This window comes from Plectropomus leopardus, chromosome 18, assembly GCF_008729295.1.
Source record: "Plectropomus leopardus isolate mb chromosome 18, YSFRI_Pleo_2.0, whole genome shotgun sequence".
Taxonomy (NCBI): domain Eukaryota; kingdom Metazoa; phylum Chordata; class Actinopteri; order Perciformes; family Serranidae; genus Plectropomus; species Plectropomus leopardus.
Window position 1 is genome coordinate 4,742,552 of NC_056480.1, and position 22,549 is coordinate 4,765,100.

The following is a 22,549-nucleotide window of genomic DNA, read 5'->3' on the forward strand; positions in this document are numbered from 1 at the left end:
GCTGCACATTTGCACGAGTTAAGTGAACTGCATTTTACTCAAATTACAACAAATACCCCCTAGATATGAGGCACAGGATTTGCACAGGACTATACGGTAGGTGATTTAGGGTCCGAATTTTTACTTGACAAAATACAGACATGGCAAATTTGCATGGGATTAAGATCACACAAGACATCTGCAATTATTAAAAGTTACAAGAGGTCCCCTGGTAATACTGGTAATATGTGAATAGGGCTTTCTGCTATATAAAATGAAATTAAGGGTAAATTGAAAGCGTATTTTTCAGGTCATGTCCACAATAATCAAAGTAGCAGCTGGCTCTCAGAGTACACATTATGTGCCAAAATGAAGGTAATTATGGCTCTATCTTAGTTTTTCAGGTAAATCTTTCTATAGTACCAATTGTGTGAAATTTGAAGATGGTCAATAGGTCCCAGAATGGTAAAAACAAAAACACACAGAAATAAATGATGTATCTCAATAACGGCCTTTGAGAGATGGCAAACTCAAACGAGTCACTTGAGAGGACATTGAATACAATTTGACAAAGACTAGGATTCAGAGTTGGTTGAAACTGATTTTTTTTTTTGCCTCGGAAGCAAAACGACTTACGCCTCCCTCATCTGTCACAGCGGACAGGGCGGGGCCCATGTTGGCTTCGACATCTGTAGTCTCCAGTATCGGCTCATTGTAGTCCCTGTAGGAATAGTCGTATTCCCTCAGGCCCACGTCCCCAGTCACATACTCCTCAGTGAAGGCCTCCTCACCCACACCGCCTGCCTTGGTGGCATCTACCTCCTCTCCCACCAACGTTGTCTCCACCTGGGGCTGCGTTGAGTGTGTCAGAGCCGCAACGGGATGGATAGAGGGGCACGGGAGGATGGATCAAGTAAAGGAAAATAAAGATGCAAAAGGAAGAAGGAAGGAAGAGGGAGACGTATGCATGATGGGAAAATGTTAGTAAAAGAAAGAGAAATATAGAATGAAACAAGAGGGGGAATGGAGGAGGGGGCATATATAGAAAGAAGTGAGTCTTACCTTTTGCAAATAAACAGTGACATAGGGACAGAAAACAAAAAGACATCTGGCAGACTGTGGGGACTCTATTAGTCATCCATGCTCTAACTTCAGTCTGATATTTCCAGCTGAATTTTTCAGGTTTATCCTGCAACTTTAAATCTTGTTAATAATCTTTTGTTGAACAGTTTGTTTCCACAAAAGCACATCCTTATCAGCTTGTGTGTGATGACCTGTAACCAAATGATCTCTCCTAATTTGATACATTTATTATCTGATATTGTAAACATTTGCTTGAAAAGAAGAGAGTAAGAAAAAAACACTCACTGTCCCTATACACACAGAACTGACAGGAGGCACTTTGTGAAAACAAACTGCTGCTATGTGCTATGCAAAGCCAAAACTATGTTATTTTCTATTTTACTTACCGTGGATGTTTAAAAAAAACCAAATATGAATCCATTGGAATTATGCTGTATTTTTAACTTATACAAAAAAACCCAATAACTGAAAATAGTGCAAAGGGAATAATGTGTATGTTCCTAAAATATACATTATAGAACTGACACTACAACAACAGCAAAAACATTCTTGACATCAAAAGTGCAAAACAAAGTCATCACAGTCACCTAACAAATATAAAATGTCAATGATGACAATATGAATTACTGACAAAATAAGTGAACTGTGAGAAACAGATCAGAACCGTGAGAAGTTCATTCTCAAATTCTGATAGTTTTAGGGCTTTAAAGTAAGCCACAGCAGCAGCTGTATTCTTTAGTTCAGTTAGATGTTTTTTTTCTCAAACCAGAATGCATTATATCCATCTCCCTTTGTTGATGAGGTTAAAACTGCACATCAAATATTTTTATGCGGATCCCTTTTTCACAAGATTTTTGTTCTTATGTCAAGATCAGAACCTGATCAACCGACGATCTTGAGATGAGGACAGGAGTCTTGTTGTTAGAGGGGAAAAAGGGGAGCCACCTAAAAATGTTTGATGATACAAGCAGATGAATGTGGTGCATTCTCTTTGAAAAAGATTTTCTTGTATGTCTTGTCACGTGGCATCGGTGCCAACGAAACACTGACGTTGGTTAGAAAAGTTTAAAGAGAGACACTGGGCTAGAACTACTTGGTTAACCTACAAAGACCGGGCTCACCACCACACAGATATTACACTTCGTCCTTTGGTGATGATTATATTTTTTTGTTTTTGTCACTGTGTGCTAACTGGTAACTTATGTTTTTATATTTTACTGGGCAAATTCACCAAATCCATCTACAGATTTGGTGTTTAATTTACTTGTCTGGTCTTCTTTTGACTGTGTCATCTTCTTGTCAGTGTGTACTTTTTCTTCTTTACCTGTACTGGGACCTCTTCTTGTCCAAACACCTCACCCTCTGGCACCGTCTCCTCATAGTAATAATCAGTCTCTGTAGGGGTGTGGCCAGCCTCGGCATATTCAGTATCTACATCCTGATTGGTCAAGTTGACAGGAATTGGGGAGCAGGGAGGAAGCAAGCAGATTTTAATGAAAGAGCGTGGTTAGTTCAAAGTCTGCTTGTAAGTGACGATGAGTTAAAAGTGGAAAAAAATGGAACACATCATAAAACTGTGGTTGCCGAAGAGATTTTTACTGGCAACTCACATTTTTAAAGTTGCAAAGATCCATTTTAGAAAAGAGATTTCAGGTAGTTTTAGAATCTCAATGACTATAAATTTTGCCATGTGCAAGATTTAGGGAGTCGTTGAAACAACTTTGCTGAAATTACTTTTCATTGTATGTTGAACTTTTTTTTCATATAAGGGGGAGGTCTGCTCTTATTGGAAGTAGGACTGAGAGCCCCTATACATCCCTTAAGATGAAAACATCATATGTTGATGCTTTGGGATGTCTAGTTTCACCCAAGACCAGAAAAAAAGAGAGACAACCCCTATCAACAGCCTCACAGAACACAATTCATATGAATCACTGTAATCTATTTTATGAATTTTCCCAAACCCACCAATGACCATGAGCTTCACAATGTCCTACTCATTGAAGGAAATGTGTCTTCTGATGGAAGCACACTTTTTTAGTTTCTGTGAGACTGCTTCATTCATATTTGATACAAAATATGGCCAGACAGGTAGATAGGTATCAGAGAGAAAACACAGGTACTTAAAAAAAACAAAGAGAATGACAGGGTGATAGAGGAGGTTTGTTGTGTTCCTTGTGTATAGGATGTAATAGTATTTGTGTTTTCTCAGGTTTAGTTTTTGTGCCACAGAAATCCATGCTCATTCATCTGACCGGTACGTTAATGGTTTCCCCGAAAAGAAAGAGACTGAGAGCTGGAGTGTATTCAGGTTCTGAGATCCAGTTTCAGTAGCTTGAAGGTAGGAGTATGAAGTGAAGTAAAGAACAATGAAACTGTACGATTAGCCATGCTTCAATGTGTACCGCTGTATCATATCATATGGAGAAGTTGGAGTGATCGCAAAGATCATATGATATTTGAAAAGAGGAGAAGGCACCCAGCTTGGTATGAACCAGCTTCCATTCTGAAAACCAGACTGTCCACCATCAAGGATTTACCTCAAAATCTGCACTGTAATCCAATATCAAACTACTCATCACAGAGACCCATTTAAGTTTCACAAAAACTTTGTTGTAGACCCTGGATGGTGGAAAGAAATGGCAACCAGATTGGACAGATGGAACATACAACTCTGGACATTCTGACCCAAACATGGGCCCTCTTGTTGTACCTGTTGATAACCGTTGGTAATTTTCTTCGCTGGGACTGCAGTTCCACTCAACACAGTCTTGCCGAAGGGTGGGAATGGTTTGTGCTGGGATTTGACATTGAGGTCCAACACCACCTTGGATTTCGTGGGTCTGGGTGGAGTGGGCTGGACAGGGGCAGATGTTGTCACTACTTTCTTCGGGATGGAAACCTTTTCGACCACAGTCTTCACCACTTTGTTCACTGTTGGTTTGACCAGGGGGGCTTTGGAGACCACAGTTTTAACTTTGGTGACCTCTTTGACTTCGGTCTTTACTTGAGTTTTTGCTGCTGAAGCTTTGGTGGCCACGGCCTTTGCTGGTTTTGTAGGTTCAGATTCTGATGCTTTCGTGGGTTTAGGTGCCTTTGTAGCTTCTACTTTGGCAGCTGACTTAGCTGCAACGACCACAGTCTTTTCTACTTTCACAACTTTTTCAGTCTTTGCTTTTGTAGTGGTTTCGATTTTTGCCTGATTTTCAGCGCCAGTACTAACAATTTTCTTTTCTACCACAGTAATAACTTTGCCATTGCCATTAGCCTTAGCCTCACCATTGACCTTATTCTCAGCTTTGCCATTAATTTTGACTTTGACCTCTTTAACCTCAATGGTAGTTTTGCCATTTCCACTGACTTTCTTCTCTGCTGTAGCTTTTCCATTGCCATTTCCATTAGTCTTGGACACAACAGTGTCTTTTCCATTTCCATTGGCTTTCTTTTCTGCTGTTGGTTTTCCATTTCCATTGGCTTTCTTTTCTGCTGAGGATTTTCCATTACCATTTACTTTCTTCTCAACCACAACCTTGCCATTGCCATTTCCATTAACCTTGGCCTGTGCTGTAGGCTTGGCATTGGCTATAGCTTTGCCATTGCCATTTGTTTTTGTCACCGCTGCTTTTCCATTGCCATTGCTGTTGGCTTTAGCTGCACCATTTACTTTCTTCTCAGCAGCTGCTTTACCATTGCCGTTCTTAGCTGGGGCAGCAGTGGGCTTAGGCTTAGCTGCTGCTGTTGGTTTGATCTTAGACAAGAGGATCTCTACTGCAGTGGGCTTTGCTTTGGATGGCTTGGATGCGGCAGACTTAGAAGCTTTGGTGGGCATAGGCACCTTGACTACAAGTTTGGATGGTCCAGTTTTGGCTGGTTTAGCAGGAGTGGGTTTTGGTTTGACGGGGGAGGATTTAGTGGGGGCTGCTTTTCCATTGGGCACCTTCTTCTAATATCCAAGATTATTGTTTGGTTGATTTGTTGTTTAGTATGTGAAAGTGCATAATGACAAAGAGAAAATTGAGGAAGACAAAGATACATGGAAGGGTTGGGAGGGGGGTTGAAAAGCACAAACAAGGGATGGACAGAAGAAGAGAGAAAGACAAGAGTGGATGTTTTTGAGAAACAATGACATAAAGATGGCCAAGGCTTGGATGATTTACTGAGACTGTACAGGCATTACTGGATACAGCAGAGAATTAATCCAATTTTTGAAAATAGTATGTATAAATACAACTGAAAAAAACAACCAGTATTCAAATTCAGAATCCAAATTTTGAGAAATATCTTTTTTTTGACCCAAGCTATTAAGTTGAGTTTTTGCTGATCTCTCCAGTAATGCCATTCCCAATATTAAATGACAAAGCAGCATCTTTGCGCTAATATGAACTCGAGCCTGTGGTTTGGCAGAGGCACTGAGGGTGTGACTGGTCAGGTGAAAGTGGTGCTGAACACACTCACAAAACATACACATCACTGATGCACTAACCTGCTAGGTCTCTCTCTCTCTTAAACATACACACACACACACACACACACACACACAGTTTATAATGCACTGAGATCATCTGCAAGACTGCGAAGGTTACTGCTGTTTAGCCATGCAAAAGAATGAGTGTGGATGCCAGGCAAGCATGCAAATGTGTGTTAGTCACATAAAACCACAGAGTGACAACAAAGGTACATAATTCTTCTTTCTCATGCTGCTATAATAAATATACATGCAAATTAATATAGTAAACAAACAAACATTTCACCCAAGTAATACAGTGTGAATGAGAAACACTGTGGATATAAACTCCTCAAATATGCATTATAGAACACAAACAAAAATTAAAGGAGACAGACTGTGGCATACATGTATGTTATGTCAGTCAGTTAAGTCAGTTGTACAAACATGAATGCATATACCAAGCAAAAAACATGTGCATTGATATCCCCATGTTGACTGGAAAATTGGTATGGAAACTGATGACCCAGAAGTGCATGCGGTGACATCTTCGAAAAGATACCATGCAAGTAACAAGACAATACAGACACATGCCCTGGCAAAATAAAATAAAAAAGCAAATTTAGTTTTTTTGGTAAATTTAATTTAGTTGTGACGCCGAATGGGTTGAGTTTATCATAGATAAAAATAAGTGCCAGAAAACTCACAGGAAAGCATTTCAATTAATTAAGCTATCTGGTAAAAACAAAACCTACTTACAATGACTATTTGACCAAAATCAGATTAAGAAAAAGGCTGCCCTGGCACATTATTATTATGTTTCCTATGCTAGCTTGTATTTAGAACACGCTCAGTTTTTCATTAAAGACAAAACACACATCATTATGTAATTTATTACTTTGATTTGGTAATGTCCATAGATCTACAAATTCAAAATAAGAGATGATATTATGTGATCAGGTGATCAGTTTTTTCTTATGGCATAACTGACATCATTTCATGAAAAAAAATGCCAGTGAACCTTCTGGTGGGTACCAACATGTGTATGCTTTCTGATAAAACTTTAATTTTTTACTCTTATAGCATCCAATATGTGCCAAGAAAGTTTTGTGACACTCAATTCTCAGCTTAAACTTGCTTTCCTGGAATTCTCAAAAGGTTTTAATTCTAATTGTGAGAAATTATTTTGGTTCGGCTTAGGGTGGAACAGGATGGGGATGTATAAAGAAGGAGCACACACTGGAGAAGAATGTGTGAGAAAAAGTGTGCCTAACAACACGGCTGCACCAACACCACCCCAGTGCCCCCACTTGGCCACATCTGAACACATACATACATATGTGACAACATGTAAATGACATGAGGACAATAAAAACATAAGGAGCAAAGATAATCTGGTGTGACGGAGGCGGTGGAGGACGAGGTTGACGTGTGAGAGGTCATGTGTATTAAAGGAAAGGTTAAATATGAATAAAACAAAGGAGGTATGGAGTGATGAGGGATGAGAGGCATATTGAATGCTAAAAGTAAATAGCTTGGAAGAGCTTTTCAAACAAATATTTTACGGAAATGTGTAAATGTAGTTGACACTTAATATTAGCAAGCTAAACCTATATATGAATTATGCCTCTGCCTAAATACCTCTCTTTCTCATTCTCCTTCCCTTCCACAAACCCCGCTCGTGTTTTCCCTCTCTCGTGCTCCCTCTTTACCTGTTGACTGGGGGCCCCAGGTTGGGGAGAGGGGGGCGCAGAGGAGGAGGAGGGAACGCCTGTTGTTTCCTCATAATAATAGGGGTATTCATGGTCATCCTGCTCCTCATCAAAGTACTGAGAGAGATGGGGAATTATTGAAAGATGGGGAGAATGGAAAACAGGATGGGTTGGCAGAGGGGACAGGAGCTCAAGAGGAATGGAAGGAGAGGAATGCATGAGGAGGGGGCGAGTGGATGTCCAAGGGGAGGTAAGAAGGGTTTGCAGAGGGCACAGAGGAATAAATAACGACACAGAAGAAAAGTGATAAATGTGGGGTGAAGCAGCAAGAGAGGAAAAAATAAAACATGTTGATAGACAGCGAGATATACATATTTCCATTCATCAGAAGAAGTCTGTGCTGCTGGTTAAAAGGTGTTGATATTAAAAACAAAACACAGACGACCTTGATGAATAAGAAAAAAAAAACAAAGCAATAGGTGAAGCCAATGAATAAAACCACACTGATTTATATTCATCCAGAAAGCAGCATCAACATGACAGGGTTTGGGACGTATGATGTTGAATCTCTGAACTTTGACTGATTGTTGCACTGACTGATCTGGCATGCAGGCTTGTAAAACAAAGATGGTGTACTTGGGACGGACAAATGCGGATGAAAATCACTTGCTGGTGTCAGGGAACTGTCAGCTCTCAAATATCAGCATGTTTTCGACAGAAAGAAGAGTGAAACAAAGCTTATAATGTATGTGATGTGCACAACCAGTCTCAGTGAGCAAAGAGGCTCCACCTTAAGCCATCTTCAAGCCAAATGCTTATATGTCTCAATTTACCCGCAAAACAAATCAAAATTTAACTTCATGTGCTGAACAACTTCTCTTTCTTTCTGTCCATGTGGGAAAAAAATGGGGAAAGACAAGTTGGCTTGTATCATCCTCTTTCCCCTACCTTTCTGTGTTCCACTGCAGAAAAAAACGCGACAACTAATCCACTGCTGTTAAAATACAAGCTTGTGTTTCTCCAAGACTGTATGCAATGATGGAAATGTGCCCCTTTTTAGAGGTGTACTTATTGAAAGGTATGGCATGATAAAGCCTCTGCTTTTCTCTCGTTTACCTCAGGGACACACAGACCGAGGAAGTGAGGAGGAAAGGGGATGGATACAAACTGTTGCTGATGGCAGGGATGCGTGAAGAAGACAGAGAAGCAGAGCAGCACTTTGATGACATCATCAGTAACACAAACTGAACCTGAGGACTTTTATTTCATTTTCAGCAGACTGGTGCATTTAGTATTTTTACAAATGGAAAATTTCTAGTCTTTGGGTACTATGCAAGAGCAGTGTATAGACTCATATAGATGCAATCCTTATTAATCATCACTTATGACCCACTAGAGGTGTGTGTTGGCATATTTATCTGCAGAAACCCAGTCATCTGCCTGTATTTTATTATTTTCTCCTTATTTTGCTCTGGGATGTTTATGAGCATGTGGTCTCAAGCCAAAAACAACTCACAAGTGAGGTCTGGACTCTATAAAAAGGGAGCAACCGGGTAGCAGCAGCAGCAAGAGGACGCTATGAAGCTCATGGAAAAAGTGCAGAAAAACAGCAAATTCCAAAACAGGAGTATATCAGGGGTTGGCTTTCACTTTAGCTAGCGAGCAGGTAGGTGCTGGTGGTTGTCTCAGTTAGCTTGCTAAAGTACTGCTTGATTCCCCATTACTAAAAGAGTGACCTTATATAATAGTATATTGCAGCGTATATACAAAGTAAAGACGGCAGGAGGGGCCAAGTTTAAATGCTGTGTTTACAAACAGTAACCGATAATCCCTGCAAAGTACCGTATGTCTTTAAACAGATACACAAGCATCTATTAGGCAGACAAGCTGTTTCAGCTCTATCCATGTCAAAACTCTTAATCTCCTTTACTGTAGGATACATATGACCATCATGCAGAAAAGGGAAGCCAAACTGATATATTTTGGTCCAAGAATCTGGCTTTTTCATATTAGCACCCTGGTTGCCTTATCTTAATTCTTAATATTTGTTAAAAGAAAAAAAAACCTTGCACAACAATTCTTAAAAAAAAAATGCCACAGAAAATAAAAATAAAGTCCACAAGTTCTGTTTGGTTCTCTTTTTCTTGGAGCTACAGATGAGCAACTTTATGAATGAGTAGTGTTGGCATGATGGGACTGTCTGAGGTTACCCGCTCTGTAATAGATGCTACTTAGTAGTCTGGTATGGGTTTTGTGTGAACAACTGAGACCTCATCCCGCAGTAACCTCAATAGAAGGTGAGTGAGTAAAATACAAAGGCTAGTCACTGTAGCCTGTTGAAAGATTTAAGATATTTTTCTACTAAGAAGGTTAACCGTTTAATAAAGGTTTCATTCATATAAGTGGAGGAGCAAATGTTGATTCCATCAGTCTGTGGATGAACTCATGTTGTTGTGGTGTTACTCACATATGTGTTGGGGTCCTGAGCCTGGGTCTTGGGCAGTGGGGAGTCACAGTCAGGGCTGTAGTGTTCACAGAAGTCATAGGCGGCCTGGGGGTTGGAGGCGATCAGCAGTTGCTGGATGTCTCCCTGTGGGGAAAAAAGAAATTAAAAACAGATCAACAAAACCTGTAGTGGCATCATCAATTACAGAAATCAGTGAAAACCTCTAAAGTATGTAAAGTACTGATGTGTTTTTAATTTCAATTAAATGAGTGGAAAGCCATACCAAAGCACCAACAAATACATGATGTGCCTGTTCTAACTTTGTAGTTGCTGACTTCTACAGCAGAGGGTACTCACAGTCAGTCAATGAACCATAACTGCATACTTTTTCTCTTGCAGGTTATGCTTAAAGAAGTACTGCACACTTAAATGTGTTTTTTTGAGTCATAAACTGAAGAATATGATTGTGCTGTGAAGAAATGCATCAATGTTGGTGTTAATACTGACATTTCTTACCACATTTATAAAAGAAATGTGCATTTCATGTTTAGTAAAAAATGGCTAAACATGTCATCTACTGTTTTACATCAGTCCTGAACCTTGCAGGCCAATGCTGACATAGAGACAACCAGATGGGACATTTCTACATCGTGAAATTTAAGAATCAACTCCTGCCTCACACATTCACCCCTACCTCCCTGCCCCACCTCTCAGCCTTTGCCCACTGTTGGAGTTTGGCTCCGTCCTGGGTTTGAAGTTACGCTTTAAAAAAAGGTCCTCACCTGGAAAACCTCCTCATCAAGCAGACGGGCTCCGAATACTGTGATGCCATTTGTGTCAACTACTGCGTTGTTGCCGCGAGGGAGGGGGCGGGTCATCTTCTTCTTGCAGTCCAGCAGCAGTGTCACATTTTTCTTTGAAACAGAGATAGCGATGCGATGCCACCTAGAGACGAGAAGGAGGAAGCAGAGGCGAATAAATGTGTACTGTGACTACAGGCCTGAATAAAAACCCTTAAATCACACATACACTCCAGCCAACACTCACTCACAAACCATTCACACCCACATAACCCCAAATCATCTCAACCAGTCACAAACTGGTTGTTGCTGGTTACTGACTTGCCATCAGCCAGGTTGACGCCTTTAAACAGTGGGTAGTCCTCAGGGGCTGGCTTTCCATTCTGGTCCTCATACAGGAAAACAGGCGAGCGTCCCATTTCAATGCCCAGCTGCTGGATGCCCTGCTCGCTGTAGATGGAGAGGAGGAAGGCTTGGAGACCAGCATGGGCCTTAACCAGAGCCATGATGGAGAAGTTCTCTGGGAATCGACCTATTGATGGGAGATGGGAGAAGAGAGGATGAAAACAAAGAAAGGATCAGACAAAAAACATGGGTCATTGCTTGGATTGGCTTGTGGACAACGTAATAAGGAGGCAAAGAAACACTGCATTGTGAGTTTAATGACCTGGACCAGAGCATTTATTCATCATGGAAAATAAGGGAGGCAGGAGAGGGAGGTGAAGGTTAAAAAAGGGAAAGCAAAGAGAGGAATTTCAAGTTGAAGAAACAGGCCGATAAAGAAAACGTGGCTGGGGAAGGAAAACACAAGTATGGAGCAGTAGCGCAAGATGAGAGATGGATAAGAAAATGTAAAAATTACACCACTGATGAGCTTAAAATGATAAAAGTAAGAAATCTTTGTGAAGATCAGCTGATTACAGAATACCACAATATATGAAGCTGGCATGGATAATGAGGACACATAATGACAGGTGGGCAGAACTGTTGGAGGAAAGCTTAACCTAAGAAAATGAGTTGAAAATCAGCTTTTGACTTTTGAGAATTTCTTCATAACCACATAAGTGCTACTTTGTGTTATTCGTTCCTCACTCCAGGGTGTCAGACAGTTTTCTTAAGTTAAATTGTTATGGCTCTCCCACTCCTGCAGTGCAACACATAATTATACTTTATATCAGTGAGCAATCTAGCATGGGGCACCAAAGCCTCACTAAACTCCAGAGAGCTCAGTTTAAAATAAATCCAAACATTTGCAACAATAAAAAGAAACTGTAATTCCTATTATAGGTTGCTGCACTCAGGAATTCAGCATAAATATATGAAATATTATGCCTATCCTAAAGTGTGCTGTGGTTCTGGTGTAACAAAGGAGCGTTAACAACTCTGAAAAAAAACCTCAATTTTTTAAATGTATATTCAAGAATTTCTTTTAGTAGGGCCCAAGTTCCAACTAGATACACTAAAATTTGAGACCTACTATAAAATATATATATAAAATTGATATGATATAAAATAGAAGTGGAAAATATGAGCACAGCTTTTTAAAATTTCATCATAGTATCCTATGAAGTAACATTCATAGCCTGCCACCTTTTTTTCATTAGAAAATCCCTACATACTTATACTTATATAAGTTCATTTTTTCCTAACTGCTTTGGGCAATTTTGCACCTAATTATGGTCACGGCAATAAGTATTAAAGACACCCCCCACCCCCGTTAAAAATATAGTTAAACCATCCACGTTTTTTTTTTTATATGCTACAAGACGTATCATGCAGGAATAAGTAATAAGCACTATGGCTGAGTCACTTTCACTTCAACTTGTCAAAAATGACAATCAGTTTAAACGAACATTACAAGCACAATATTAGCTGTTTAATAATACCAAGCCCAAGGCCCATGGTATCTTTAACTTTTTACAAGCAGGTACACTGAAGCTGCAGGCAGGTGGCAGAGGGGTGGGGTAATCTGCATATTCATAGATTCACACATACTAAATGAGGCAAAAGTCTAGAGTTTAACCTAAGTCATTCTAAGGCATGTAGGGATTTATTTCATTAAAAAAAAAAAGCAACTTCCAAAAAGGATGTTCTGATGAATAGAGATTATTTTTTAGGGGTTTAATCAATGCCAGTGGAAGAACTTCAAGTGTTCAGTTTACTCATCAAGAGGAGTATTATAAACCAGTGAACAGCTGTATAATATCTTCTGTAACTCTACTTGTAGAATCCTCCAACAATAATAAATTGAAAAAGTACCACTTTAAGTAAAACAAAAATGAAACCAAAATTTAAATTCTCTGTTTTTTAAGCAGCAGTGATCAAACAACCTTATGACATTTTAAACAGCAGTCTCTCAAAATATTCAAACAATAGTTTAGTTGAAGCCTACCTGAGAAGAGCTGCTTGGTGGGGGCAGAGATCTGGGCCTTTTTGGTGATGCGGTAAGCATGGTCGGGGCTGCCGGAGCGACGGGATGTGCAGAAGCCGGGGACTTTCTTCACGCCCTCGGGGAGAGAGGGAACCTGTAGAGCCCGCAACACATCCACTGGGTCTGAGGAAGAGAGGAAGAAAAATGTCATTACATTTTTTTAGGAAATAACTCCTTAGAAAACTTGCCCTGTGTGTGACACAGCAACTCAGTGCTGAAAATAAACAAGTGAAATGCCAAAGCTGAAACTTCCCTGCCTAGAAATCCTGTCATGTTACATTAGTACAATTTCACATACTCATTTCTACAGTATCTAACTTTGGGTCCTGCTTTTTCTGGACAGAGCTCTCTTGTTTTCATGGTCATTTTCTCTGGCTGTCAGGTGCACATACAGCATATCTGCAATGTCTACATAAATGTAAATACCTCTGCTGCAGCTCTCTTTTTTAATTGAACGAATAATACAGGTGATTTTTTGCATAAACATAAAACAGATTAAAAAGCCTTTTTCTCACAGTTAGAACACAACAAGCTTAAATATAACTCAGTGTTTACAGGCTTTATAGAAATCACTGTAAAGGAGACCCTTAAAGCCCTAACTTTGCTCTGATGATCAAAAAACTTGATCTTGCAAGTAATCTTAAACGTTCTTGAAGCATTAGTGTGATACAGAAGCAGGTACAGGGGGCGTCCACAATGGCCACCACTGTACATTAAGGTATAATAATTTAAGAAAGGAAGCACTGTGTTCAAGCACATTGGCCACAGTCCAAGCCACATACATGAACCACTGCAGGGCAGGTACAGTAAAGCTCAGTTCAAATCAGAGCGGAGACTGTACCCTCTACTCTGCTCACGTTTATCAAGCAACTGACACAAGTGGCTGTTCATGTGATACTGCTGAGTCAGGTGAATATTTGTGTGAAGGCACACAAGCAGTTCCCTGACACGCACACACACCTGATGTACAGTATATCTCCTAACATCACATAAACACAAATGTGCGCACACACACACACACACACACACACACACACACACACACACACACACACACACACTGTAGCACCACCAGTCTCACAACCTGTCTCCACTTTCACACACTGAGGTCAACCAGTCTGTTTCTCCACCCTCAGTCTGCCCTGTGGTTTATCATGTTGGCTTTCTCATATTGCTCAAAGGCACTGCATCAGTCTATGTGCTTCAGCTTGAAAATCATGGCTCTACATTTTGGATTTGATTCCCTTTATGACCACTTCAGCCACCTCGGATAAAAGCAAACACATTTCTTACTTTATGATTAATTTCCCTACATGAGCTACTGAAATCAAAAGTAGCTAACTACAGAGACAAAATTAAATTTTTCTTTCTTTCTTTTTTTAAGTACTACCTGAAATTCCACCTTGAAAGGACTGATAATCCATAACATAATTTACAGTTAGTTTGACATTTATGACAGCTCTTATTTCAACACAGTGGGCATTATGTCTTAAAAAGGGTGGATATGTAATTGCCCACATGAGCTGACTTGCACCGTCTTGCTATGATATGAGGATTACAATAATTGCTCAGTCTTGCTGTATGCTGTTTTATAGGCTAAATGTCCAAGTTATGCTTACTTAGATAATTGGCTATTGAAAAATCAGTTAGTCAATCTATTTGAAATGCCCGTTTTTTATTATTTCATTTAGGAAACCCATCTTCATGCTACAATTTTTTTTTGATTCAACTGCTTTCAAGATGCTGAGATGCTGCTGTCTGATTCATGATGGAATGGCAAATATGCACGTCACAAATTGTGCCAAGGTTTCAAAACAGAAAGCTTGCATACACTTAAAAAAAATTTTGCTGCCACAGAGAACCCAAATCATATGTTATTACAAAGTCTACCAGTTACATCTTGATGGTTGTTAAGCAAGGTGCCTATAAAGTTAGAGTTTTCACCAACACCCAGTATTCACATTTTCCTGAACTCTTATCCTCCCTCACTCTTGGCTAGCCTTCCTGTGTTTAAGATGCACCAGAGAGCTAACTTTGCAGTTAACAGCCAGTTAAATTCAGTTACAGCCAACCCTGCAGTGGCACTTCTCATAATAAACTTTTGGTTGCAGAGATGCATTGCCCGTGTTAAAACTACAACCCTGAAGAAAAGATAACTACCAAGTCCTCCTGCAATGCAGACTCTGAAGTTGTTTTCAGTTTTCATTCAACGGCCAAATTTTTAAACGGAAATTTACAAACACTTTAAAAAGCATCATATTTATATATTTAGCATATATATTTATTTATTTATTAATCAGACAAACTTTAGCATGCTTAAATAGTAAATACAACAGAGCATACAGCAGCTTAGCACTAACTCTTAGTGAGGGAGCCGATCATCAACCGTAACCGTGCAACCCTCTGTAAGTAACACTGTGCTAGTTTCAGAGGGAGCTAAGTGATACACAAACACAAGTACCAGGTGATAAGATGTGAACAGTAACTTTTACTAACATAAATTTGCAAGCAACATTTTAAAACACATTTTCACACTCAAAATAACTACAAAATAATCATGAAAAACAATCTGGTATTTTTAATTACATTCTCTTTACTAACAGTGCTGTGAAATTCACTCAGCTAATCTTTAAAACAAATAAAACACACATAATGCAGCTGTACTCGGCTAATCTGAGCATCAGGTTACTACCTTCAGTTGCATTAGGGCTGCTAATTAACGTCTTTATGCTTTAAACATCATCAACGATCAATAACCACGGTGCTGGGGCAATAAACCTTCCCACAACACTCAAAACACGTTCAGGCAATGTAGCACCGCAAACGCTATTAGCAATGTTAGCATAACGCAGTTCGCTAGCTTACCGCGATAAACAGAGGGGCAAAACTGGACTTTTCCCAAACTCCCGGTCACTTCTATCTAGTTTGCCTTCCGAGTTGGTTCGTTAACTTATTGTACGTTCACTTTTATCTACTTTATTAACTTTAATTCGGTCTGTTTACTCCCTTCTCTCCTGTCGCCATCATTCATGCCCGTTTGCTCTGTTTTCGGCACATACTCACGTGCAGTATCACGCAATGACGTCGTGACCTGTCAATCAAGTTCAGTTAGGGGAGGGACCATCGCTCCTGATTGGCTGATCTTTCACTGTCGGTTAATAAAGGGACATTACGCTGTTTTAATACATTTTTGATTTCTTTTAACACTGTATTGTCACTGGGTTACACTTCACCTCCTGGTAGAGTAAACCGTTTTTAAGTGCAAAACCACAAGAGGATGCAGCTTATGCACCACTCTTATTCAACACCAGTTTGTCAGCAACTCACCAGAAACCAAATGAAAATTGGCAGTAATCTACTAATGAAGAATACCATTAATCTGACGGCTCTTGCCACACATATGAAGCCATCGTCAAAGAGTTACATAACTTTATAATTATAAATGTCAAACTACTTTATGTTGCTTTATATTGGGCTCTAATGTGAAGTTTCCTCATGTTTTTCCTAAAAAAAAAAAAAATCACACTGATCCCATCGGTGGTAACTGTGTTTAGGTGACACCCAGTGTCTCAGAGTTAACAGTTAGTCAAACAGGCCCACAGATGGTAATATTTATTCAGACAGAGCAAATGGTGCGTTAATATTACCTCGGGGTGTCTAGACTACAGTCCATTAACGTCATTCTATACGAGAGAGAAAGAGGAAGAGGAGGGAGGAGTAAGAGGAAGAGATGGGGTGAGAAAGAGAAGGAAGTAAAAGCAATATTTATGGAGGAGGAGTGGTATTGTGATGCTACATTAACCATCCAAAACACAAACTTCCCTAAAACTGTTTGAAAGTGGAAATTACCATGAGGGAGATTAGTTAGTGAGAGTGAAAAAGTGAAATAGGAGAAACAGACCTTTTCCCCACACCTTGAAGACTTGAGATTTTTTAAGTACTGGAAAGTTAGTACATGAAATGTAATAATACTTAAAATGAACAGGAAGATTTATATGTGGGCATGCTTATCCATACTTTGTGTTCTAGAGCTGCAATAATTAATCATTCAGTTGTCAAGTTTTAAATGAATCATCAGCTAATTTTAGAACCATTTAATCTGTTTGAGTATTTTTTTTTTAAAGAAATAAACTTCTTCTTTGATTCCAGTTTCTTAAATGTGAATGTTCCCTGGTTTCTTTACTCAGACAGATGAGGATGCCATTTTGGGCTTTTGGAAACACTGAGTTTTTCTCCAAATACTTTTCAAGACTTTTGCACATCTGCACAGGAATGCTGGGAATGAGAAACAGGTAGAGGGAGGAAAGGAGGGAGGGCAAAGTGAGGAAGAGGGAGGGAGGGGAGGTTCAGGCAAAGGTGGAGTGAGTAAGTGTGTGTGTGTGTGTGTGTGTCTGTGTGTGTGTGTGTGTGTTTTGGGGGGTCAGGCAGTGACAGTAGACAGCGTGGTTCTGCGATGGCAGGATACTGGATCAGATTGCAGCCTGAGCTACCCCCAGTACACCCAGTACAATGTGCCGCTCTGTTCCCCGCTGCCTGCCCAGCTCACATCTGCAGCCGGGGCCCTTCCTGCCTGGAGGACCACAATCACGACAAAAACACACCCTCAAAAATAACACCCGGGGCCACAGAGGTACACAGTCACGCAGCCTGGGAAGAGAAAACGGCACCAACACCTTATGAGACGAAGGGTGGCAAATATGAAACTAGACAAGGTAGAAAAACAGAAAGCCAGGGGGAACAAACTCTCTCTCTTTACTTTCTTTCTTTTCCCTCTTCCTGCTCTATCGCTCCTTCTTACCATAAGCGCTCACAGATGGCCGCAGCCTTCTGATGTAAAGGCAGACCAATTACTCTGCTGTCATTAAGACAGGAAGCAGCGCTCACAGGCACGTGAAGGCAGTTAGAACTGGTGCTGTAGGTGACGATTACAGTAGCCTGAACAGTTATAACTACTGACAGCTAAACTGGGAGAGTGAAACTCAGACTAAACAGTAAAACTAGCCAGTGCTAATCAAATATAAACCAAGATTCTGTTCCTGTATTGCATACTTCTCCCTTAAAATATCTTCAGAAAAAAAACTTTATTATCATTATTATTATTATTATTATAACTTTATCAACAAACAGCTGGCTGTTTCCTGTATTGTACAAACAGAGGCTGAAAAAAAAAAATAGTTCAACTAAGCAGTGTTGATCAAATATGAACCAAACTTTTGTTATCGTGGAGCCTATTTCTCACAACATTTTAGTTTACTGTTTCACTGTAAGGTGAAATAATTTATTACCAGTCGGCTGCCATACTGTTTCTTGTGTTGAAAGCATTGCGTCACCTGGTGTAATTGTGGGTTTTCTAACTCTTGAACAAAATCAAATGCCAAAGCCCCCTTTTGTCTGTTTACTCTGATTATGTAGCACAATGTCAGAATTATTTGTGTTTGTCTAATGCATTGGCAGTCCAGATTAATGAAAAGGCCATCTTAACAGCAGTGAAACACTTTTTTAATTGAATCTGAAATTATGAAAATATCTTGTGTAAAAACCCCTGATCAGTCCTTTCTGAACCCCCTGCTACATTTTATTTTATGTATGTTTATTTTGACTGATAAAAAAAATGCAAAAGTAAGTAAATTCTTTAGGTGTGCTGGCATATATAAGTTCAAAACCTTGTCTGTATAGCTTAGTTTAAAAGTAGACCTATATTTAATTTGTCTCTGCAGTGATTAAAGCAGTGACTGGTGAAGCTGGATAGTGTTACAAGATATTGTGAATAAATACCTCATATCTCCAGAATCACTGCAAGTGGTGTAAAAATCACCCGAAATGATGATATGCTTGTTGGTGTATAATGGAATTCTGTACTATGGGGTGAATGTACAGGTGCCTCCAATGACAGAGACAATCCTATCACTGTTCCTTCAGCAGCCTCGCAGCTCCACACATCGCCCACAACTGACCAAACATTCAGACCACCAGCTTATTACTACCTGATAGAAAACATATGTGATACCTTGGTTTGCAGTCACACTGTAAAATGAGGTGTGCTGCTAAAACTGCCACATTTTTCAGCAGCGTCATTATTACTGCAGTTCATCTCAGGCGCCACTAGATGGTGCTGAAAGAGATTTAACCCCCATGGTGACAGGCGACACTGTTAACAGAGTTTACAGTCTGTTGAAGGGCTGGAACCACATGATGCTGCACACAAACACACAAATAGTTGTTTACATGAACACATGTTATGCAAATGCCACGCTCACAAACAATGATTAATGATTATTGCAAGAGTATGAGTCTTCATTCTGCCAGCTAACACACACACCTCTCCTGTCTGAATGCAAAGCAGCTGGACACACTCAGATAAACCCTGTAGGCACACAACACATCAGGATGAGAGCCACCGGTCAAGAAAGTTTTGCAAAGCAAAGGAATTCAGCCTGTTGGAAAGCAAAGGAATTCAGCCTGTTGAAATGACTAAAATAATAGGAATAAAGGACTCCAGCGAGGGGTAGCATATAATTTTTATATTCCATCCATTATTTTCCTACTATAGCTGCATACACAAAGTCAGAGACAGGGGACACCATGGACAGCTCAGGCTAAAACATGAAAAATAAAAAGACAATCCTGGGTGATTTAAATACTGTATTATGCATGTGCTATTAAGTAGAAACATGCATATTTGCATGCACACACACAGCTGTCTAGTCCGCCCTCTGAGCCCTGGGTCATACTATCATTGCAGACTTGTGTGAAGTGAGAAACTCTGTGATTCTCACTTCACTTCAGAAAAAAACCTTCATTTCCTCTCCTGGGTTTTCTGCCATGGATGCTCAGTGTAACAATTTCTGTGTGTGCATTTGTGTGTGTGCCCTTTCCTCCTTTGGTACAGATGTGCTAAATACCAGACACACACTCCAGCTGACACGTTGACCCCTCACCTCTCACCTTTACACAAGGACCACATTGTCAGACACACAGAGCAAGAGGGACGTGCGATATTGAGCAGATTAACACATTCAAACGTGCAAATTCATCAGTGCACCAACTTTCTGTCTCAATATTTGAGTCTCCTGTCATTTCTAAGAGTAAACAAAGACGGGAGATTTTTTTCAAAGCTGAGATGAGGAAAAAATAAAATGAGATCTCCCAAAAAGAATCATTAATTGCAATAAAGTTAAATATAAAACTAAAAAATTGAAAAGCCTGAACTAAAATCCAGTTGCTTCGAAATCCCCAGCTGTGTCCCCATCCACCCAGCTGACCATGATGGTCGGGCGTACGAGCAGCTGCAGGTTATAATTTTCAACGTGGTCCTCTGTAGTTACAATTTATTTATAATGCCTTGTGTATACAGACAGAAAACCCATTATGAGCACCTGTGCTGTAAAAACGCTGTTAGACTTTACATTATTTATATGGTAAGCTATAAAATGAGGTTTGTCAGTGTAGTGTGGTTATCATGTACATGTCATGTCATGTGACAGTGTCTGGATAGCTGCTCCTGAAGGAAAAATTAAAACAACTATTCTTTGTGTTATGTGAATGAATCGTAGGTAAACCCAGACAAAGGTGTTAGAGGAAAAGGGAGTGGGAGCCTATAAATGATAGGGAGGTGATCCTGCCATCACAAATGTTGAAATAAACTCCCACAATAACACCAGAAAAATCAATAGCAACACTGGAATGACACCAGCATGAAAAGAACAAGAAGAGTAACAAGTACAAAAAGAGATCTGGAGTAAAATTAAGTCATTTAACTTAATAATTTTAAAAAAGATGAGAGAAACAATATCTGAATTGCCTAAAAGTCTATTCAAAGCACAACACAATATACAGACAGTGGAGTTACTTATGAATTTATGAGCTGTTTTGGGCCTTTGCTTGTAACATCATCAGGTGCTGGAGAGTAAAAATGTCTAAAAATGCTGAAAAAAATGTTTGGATAGAATCTAACAGCACCTAAGTTGTCCCCACATTACAACAGCAATCTCAAAAGAAGGTTACATAGGAAAGATCACAATATTTGTATCTAAATACCTTGATATTGGTCATGTATCATGGTATTGTATTGACTGAAGGTTGACAATTAGTCAGAAAATATGTACACATGAGATTTTTGATAAATAATCATCACTAATGTGAATATGATGACTCAGTGGTAACGGCAATAATAGAACAGCTAGAACAGTTTGGTTTGTTTTTAAAATTACATCACTTTACTGTAATTCAACCTTTAAATCCAGAAAAAGACAGCACTTACAATATCCAAAATCTAAGAAGATATTTAGTCTCCTATATCGATATCGATACTATATACCTGCAGTTATGCTTTTTTTCAAGAACAGAGAGCTTAAATGACATTAAAAAGTCTATTGTTTGCTGAAAGTCTCTAAGATGGTGTTACTGGTTTGGAGAGCTTTTAGAGAGGACACAGAACTAAAGGGAAAGTATAACATTTTTTATCTCCCAGTGAAGCTAATCAGCTAATAGATAACCAAAGCCAAACTACAACCCAGGTACAAACCTTTATCTAAGAACTTCTCTGTGACAAAGCTATTCTATTCTGGCCCTAATGAGATCACAGAATCCTGTTCCTTTTAACTATTTACACTTGTCTCTTTCAGCACTAATTGTAGAGTATCAGTACTGATGACTCCCACAGTCCATGTGGTTTATCCGTCACTACGTGCCAGTGCCAACAGTTACTGTGCTGCAGCCTTATGTGGTTTCTTTATTCCCTGCATTGAGGAGCTGCTGCCAGCGCATGCCCAAGTCCTCTACTGTCCCGTGTAACATTATGTGGTCTGTGCCAGAGTGTGTGTGTGTGCGTGTGTGTTTGTGTGTGTGTGTGTGTGTGTGTGTGTGTGTGTGTGTGCTGCGCTGACGCTGCCAGTGTGTATCATGCTGGAGTCTAGTGTGGTTTCAGGGCTTGAGGCCACAGTCTTAGTTTGGATCTGAGGGTGGATACTGACACCACAAGGCCCTCATGGGACCACAGCGCCCTGACCAGGAGACAGTCAGTGGTTCCGTACCGTACTATCACACAGGACAGACAGTCAGAGAGGGCACAAATTAGAAACCTGCCTTAGGCCTATTGATGTGTCTGTGCTGAATGGTCAGACTTAACAGCTCAGCCCTGACTAAACGTAGTTTACAAAACTTGACAGTTCAAACGCAGTGTTCATTTCATACTTTTAACACAGGGCCAATGTAACTTTATTTGGCATCAACTGATATACAATTTTACTGCTGAAAATGTAATTGATGCCCTGCTGCCAACAGTTAAAATTTCACAAACTGGACCATTTTTACAGCAAAATTCTGCAAAAAACTGCTCAGTGTTAATATATATTGAACATAATTTATAGATAATAGTCTAAAGTGCCCACTCCCCCCACCCCCCCGGAACACAATGTTCATTTGAGTAAGACAAAAGGTTTTTACGGCATGTTTCATAAACCCCTCCAAACTCCATGCCACAAATCTGTTGGTCTAACTCTAGCAGCTGTAAAAACTGGAACACCATACTATACAGCAAATATATTCATATTAAATACAACATCTTTAACAATAGTGATGAGTGTTATTTGAATACCTGCATTTATCTAAGAGTCTAGCCAGAGTTGACAAGTTAGACTATAATGAAGACAAGTA

At 39.7% G+C, this 22,549-nt stretch overlaps 1 protein-coding gene across 3 annotated transcripts in view; it reads right to left on the bottom strand.

Annotated features, from left to right (window-relative positions):
* The window catches only part of col11a2 (collagen, type XI, alpha 2), a 57,530-nt gene that overhangs the window by 28,518 nt on the left and 6,463 nt on the right, over nt 1-22,549 (bottom strand). The window contains exons 2-8 of one of the 3 annotated variants that reach the window (XM_042506169.1): nt 12,857-13,018; nt 10,786-10,996; nt 10,447-10,609; nt 9,686-9,808; nt 3,776-5,002; nt 2,387-2,500; nt 616-831 (exon numbers count right to left, since the gene is read on the bottom strand). In XM_042506169.1, the coding sequence (XP_042362103.1) occupies nt 616-831; nt 2,387-2,500; nt 3,776-5,002; nt 9,686-9,808; nt 10,447-10,609; nt 10,786-10,996; nt 12,857-13,018 (2,216 nt within the window). Of the gene's footprint in view, nt 1-615; nt 832-2,386; nt 2,501-3,775; nt 5,006-9,685; nt 9,809-10,446; nt 10,610-10,785; nt 10,997-12,856; nt 13,019-22,549 lie in introns of all 3 variants that reach the window. The other 2 variants (XM_042506168.1, XM_042506170.1) reach the window with 2 other exon arrangements.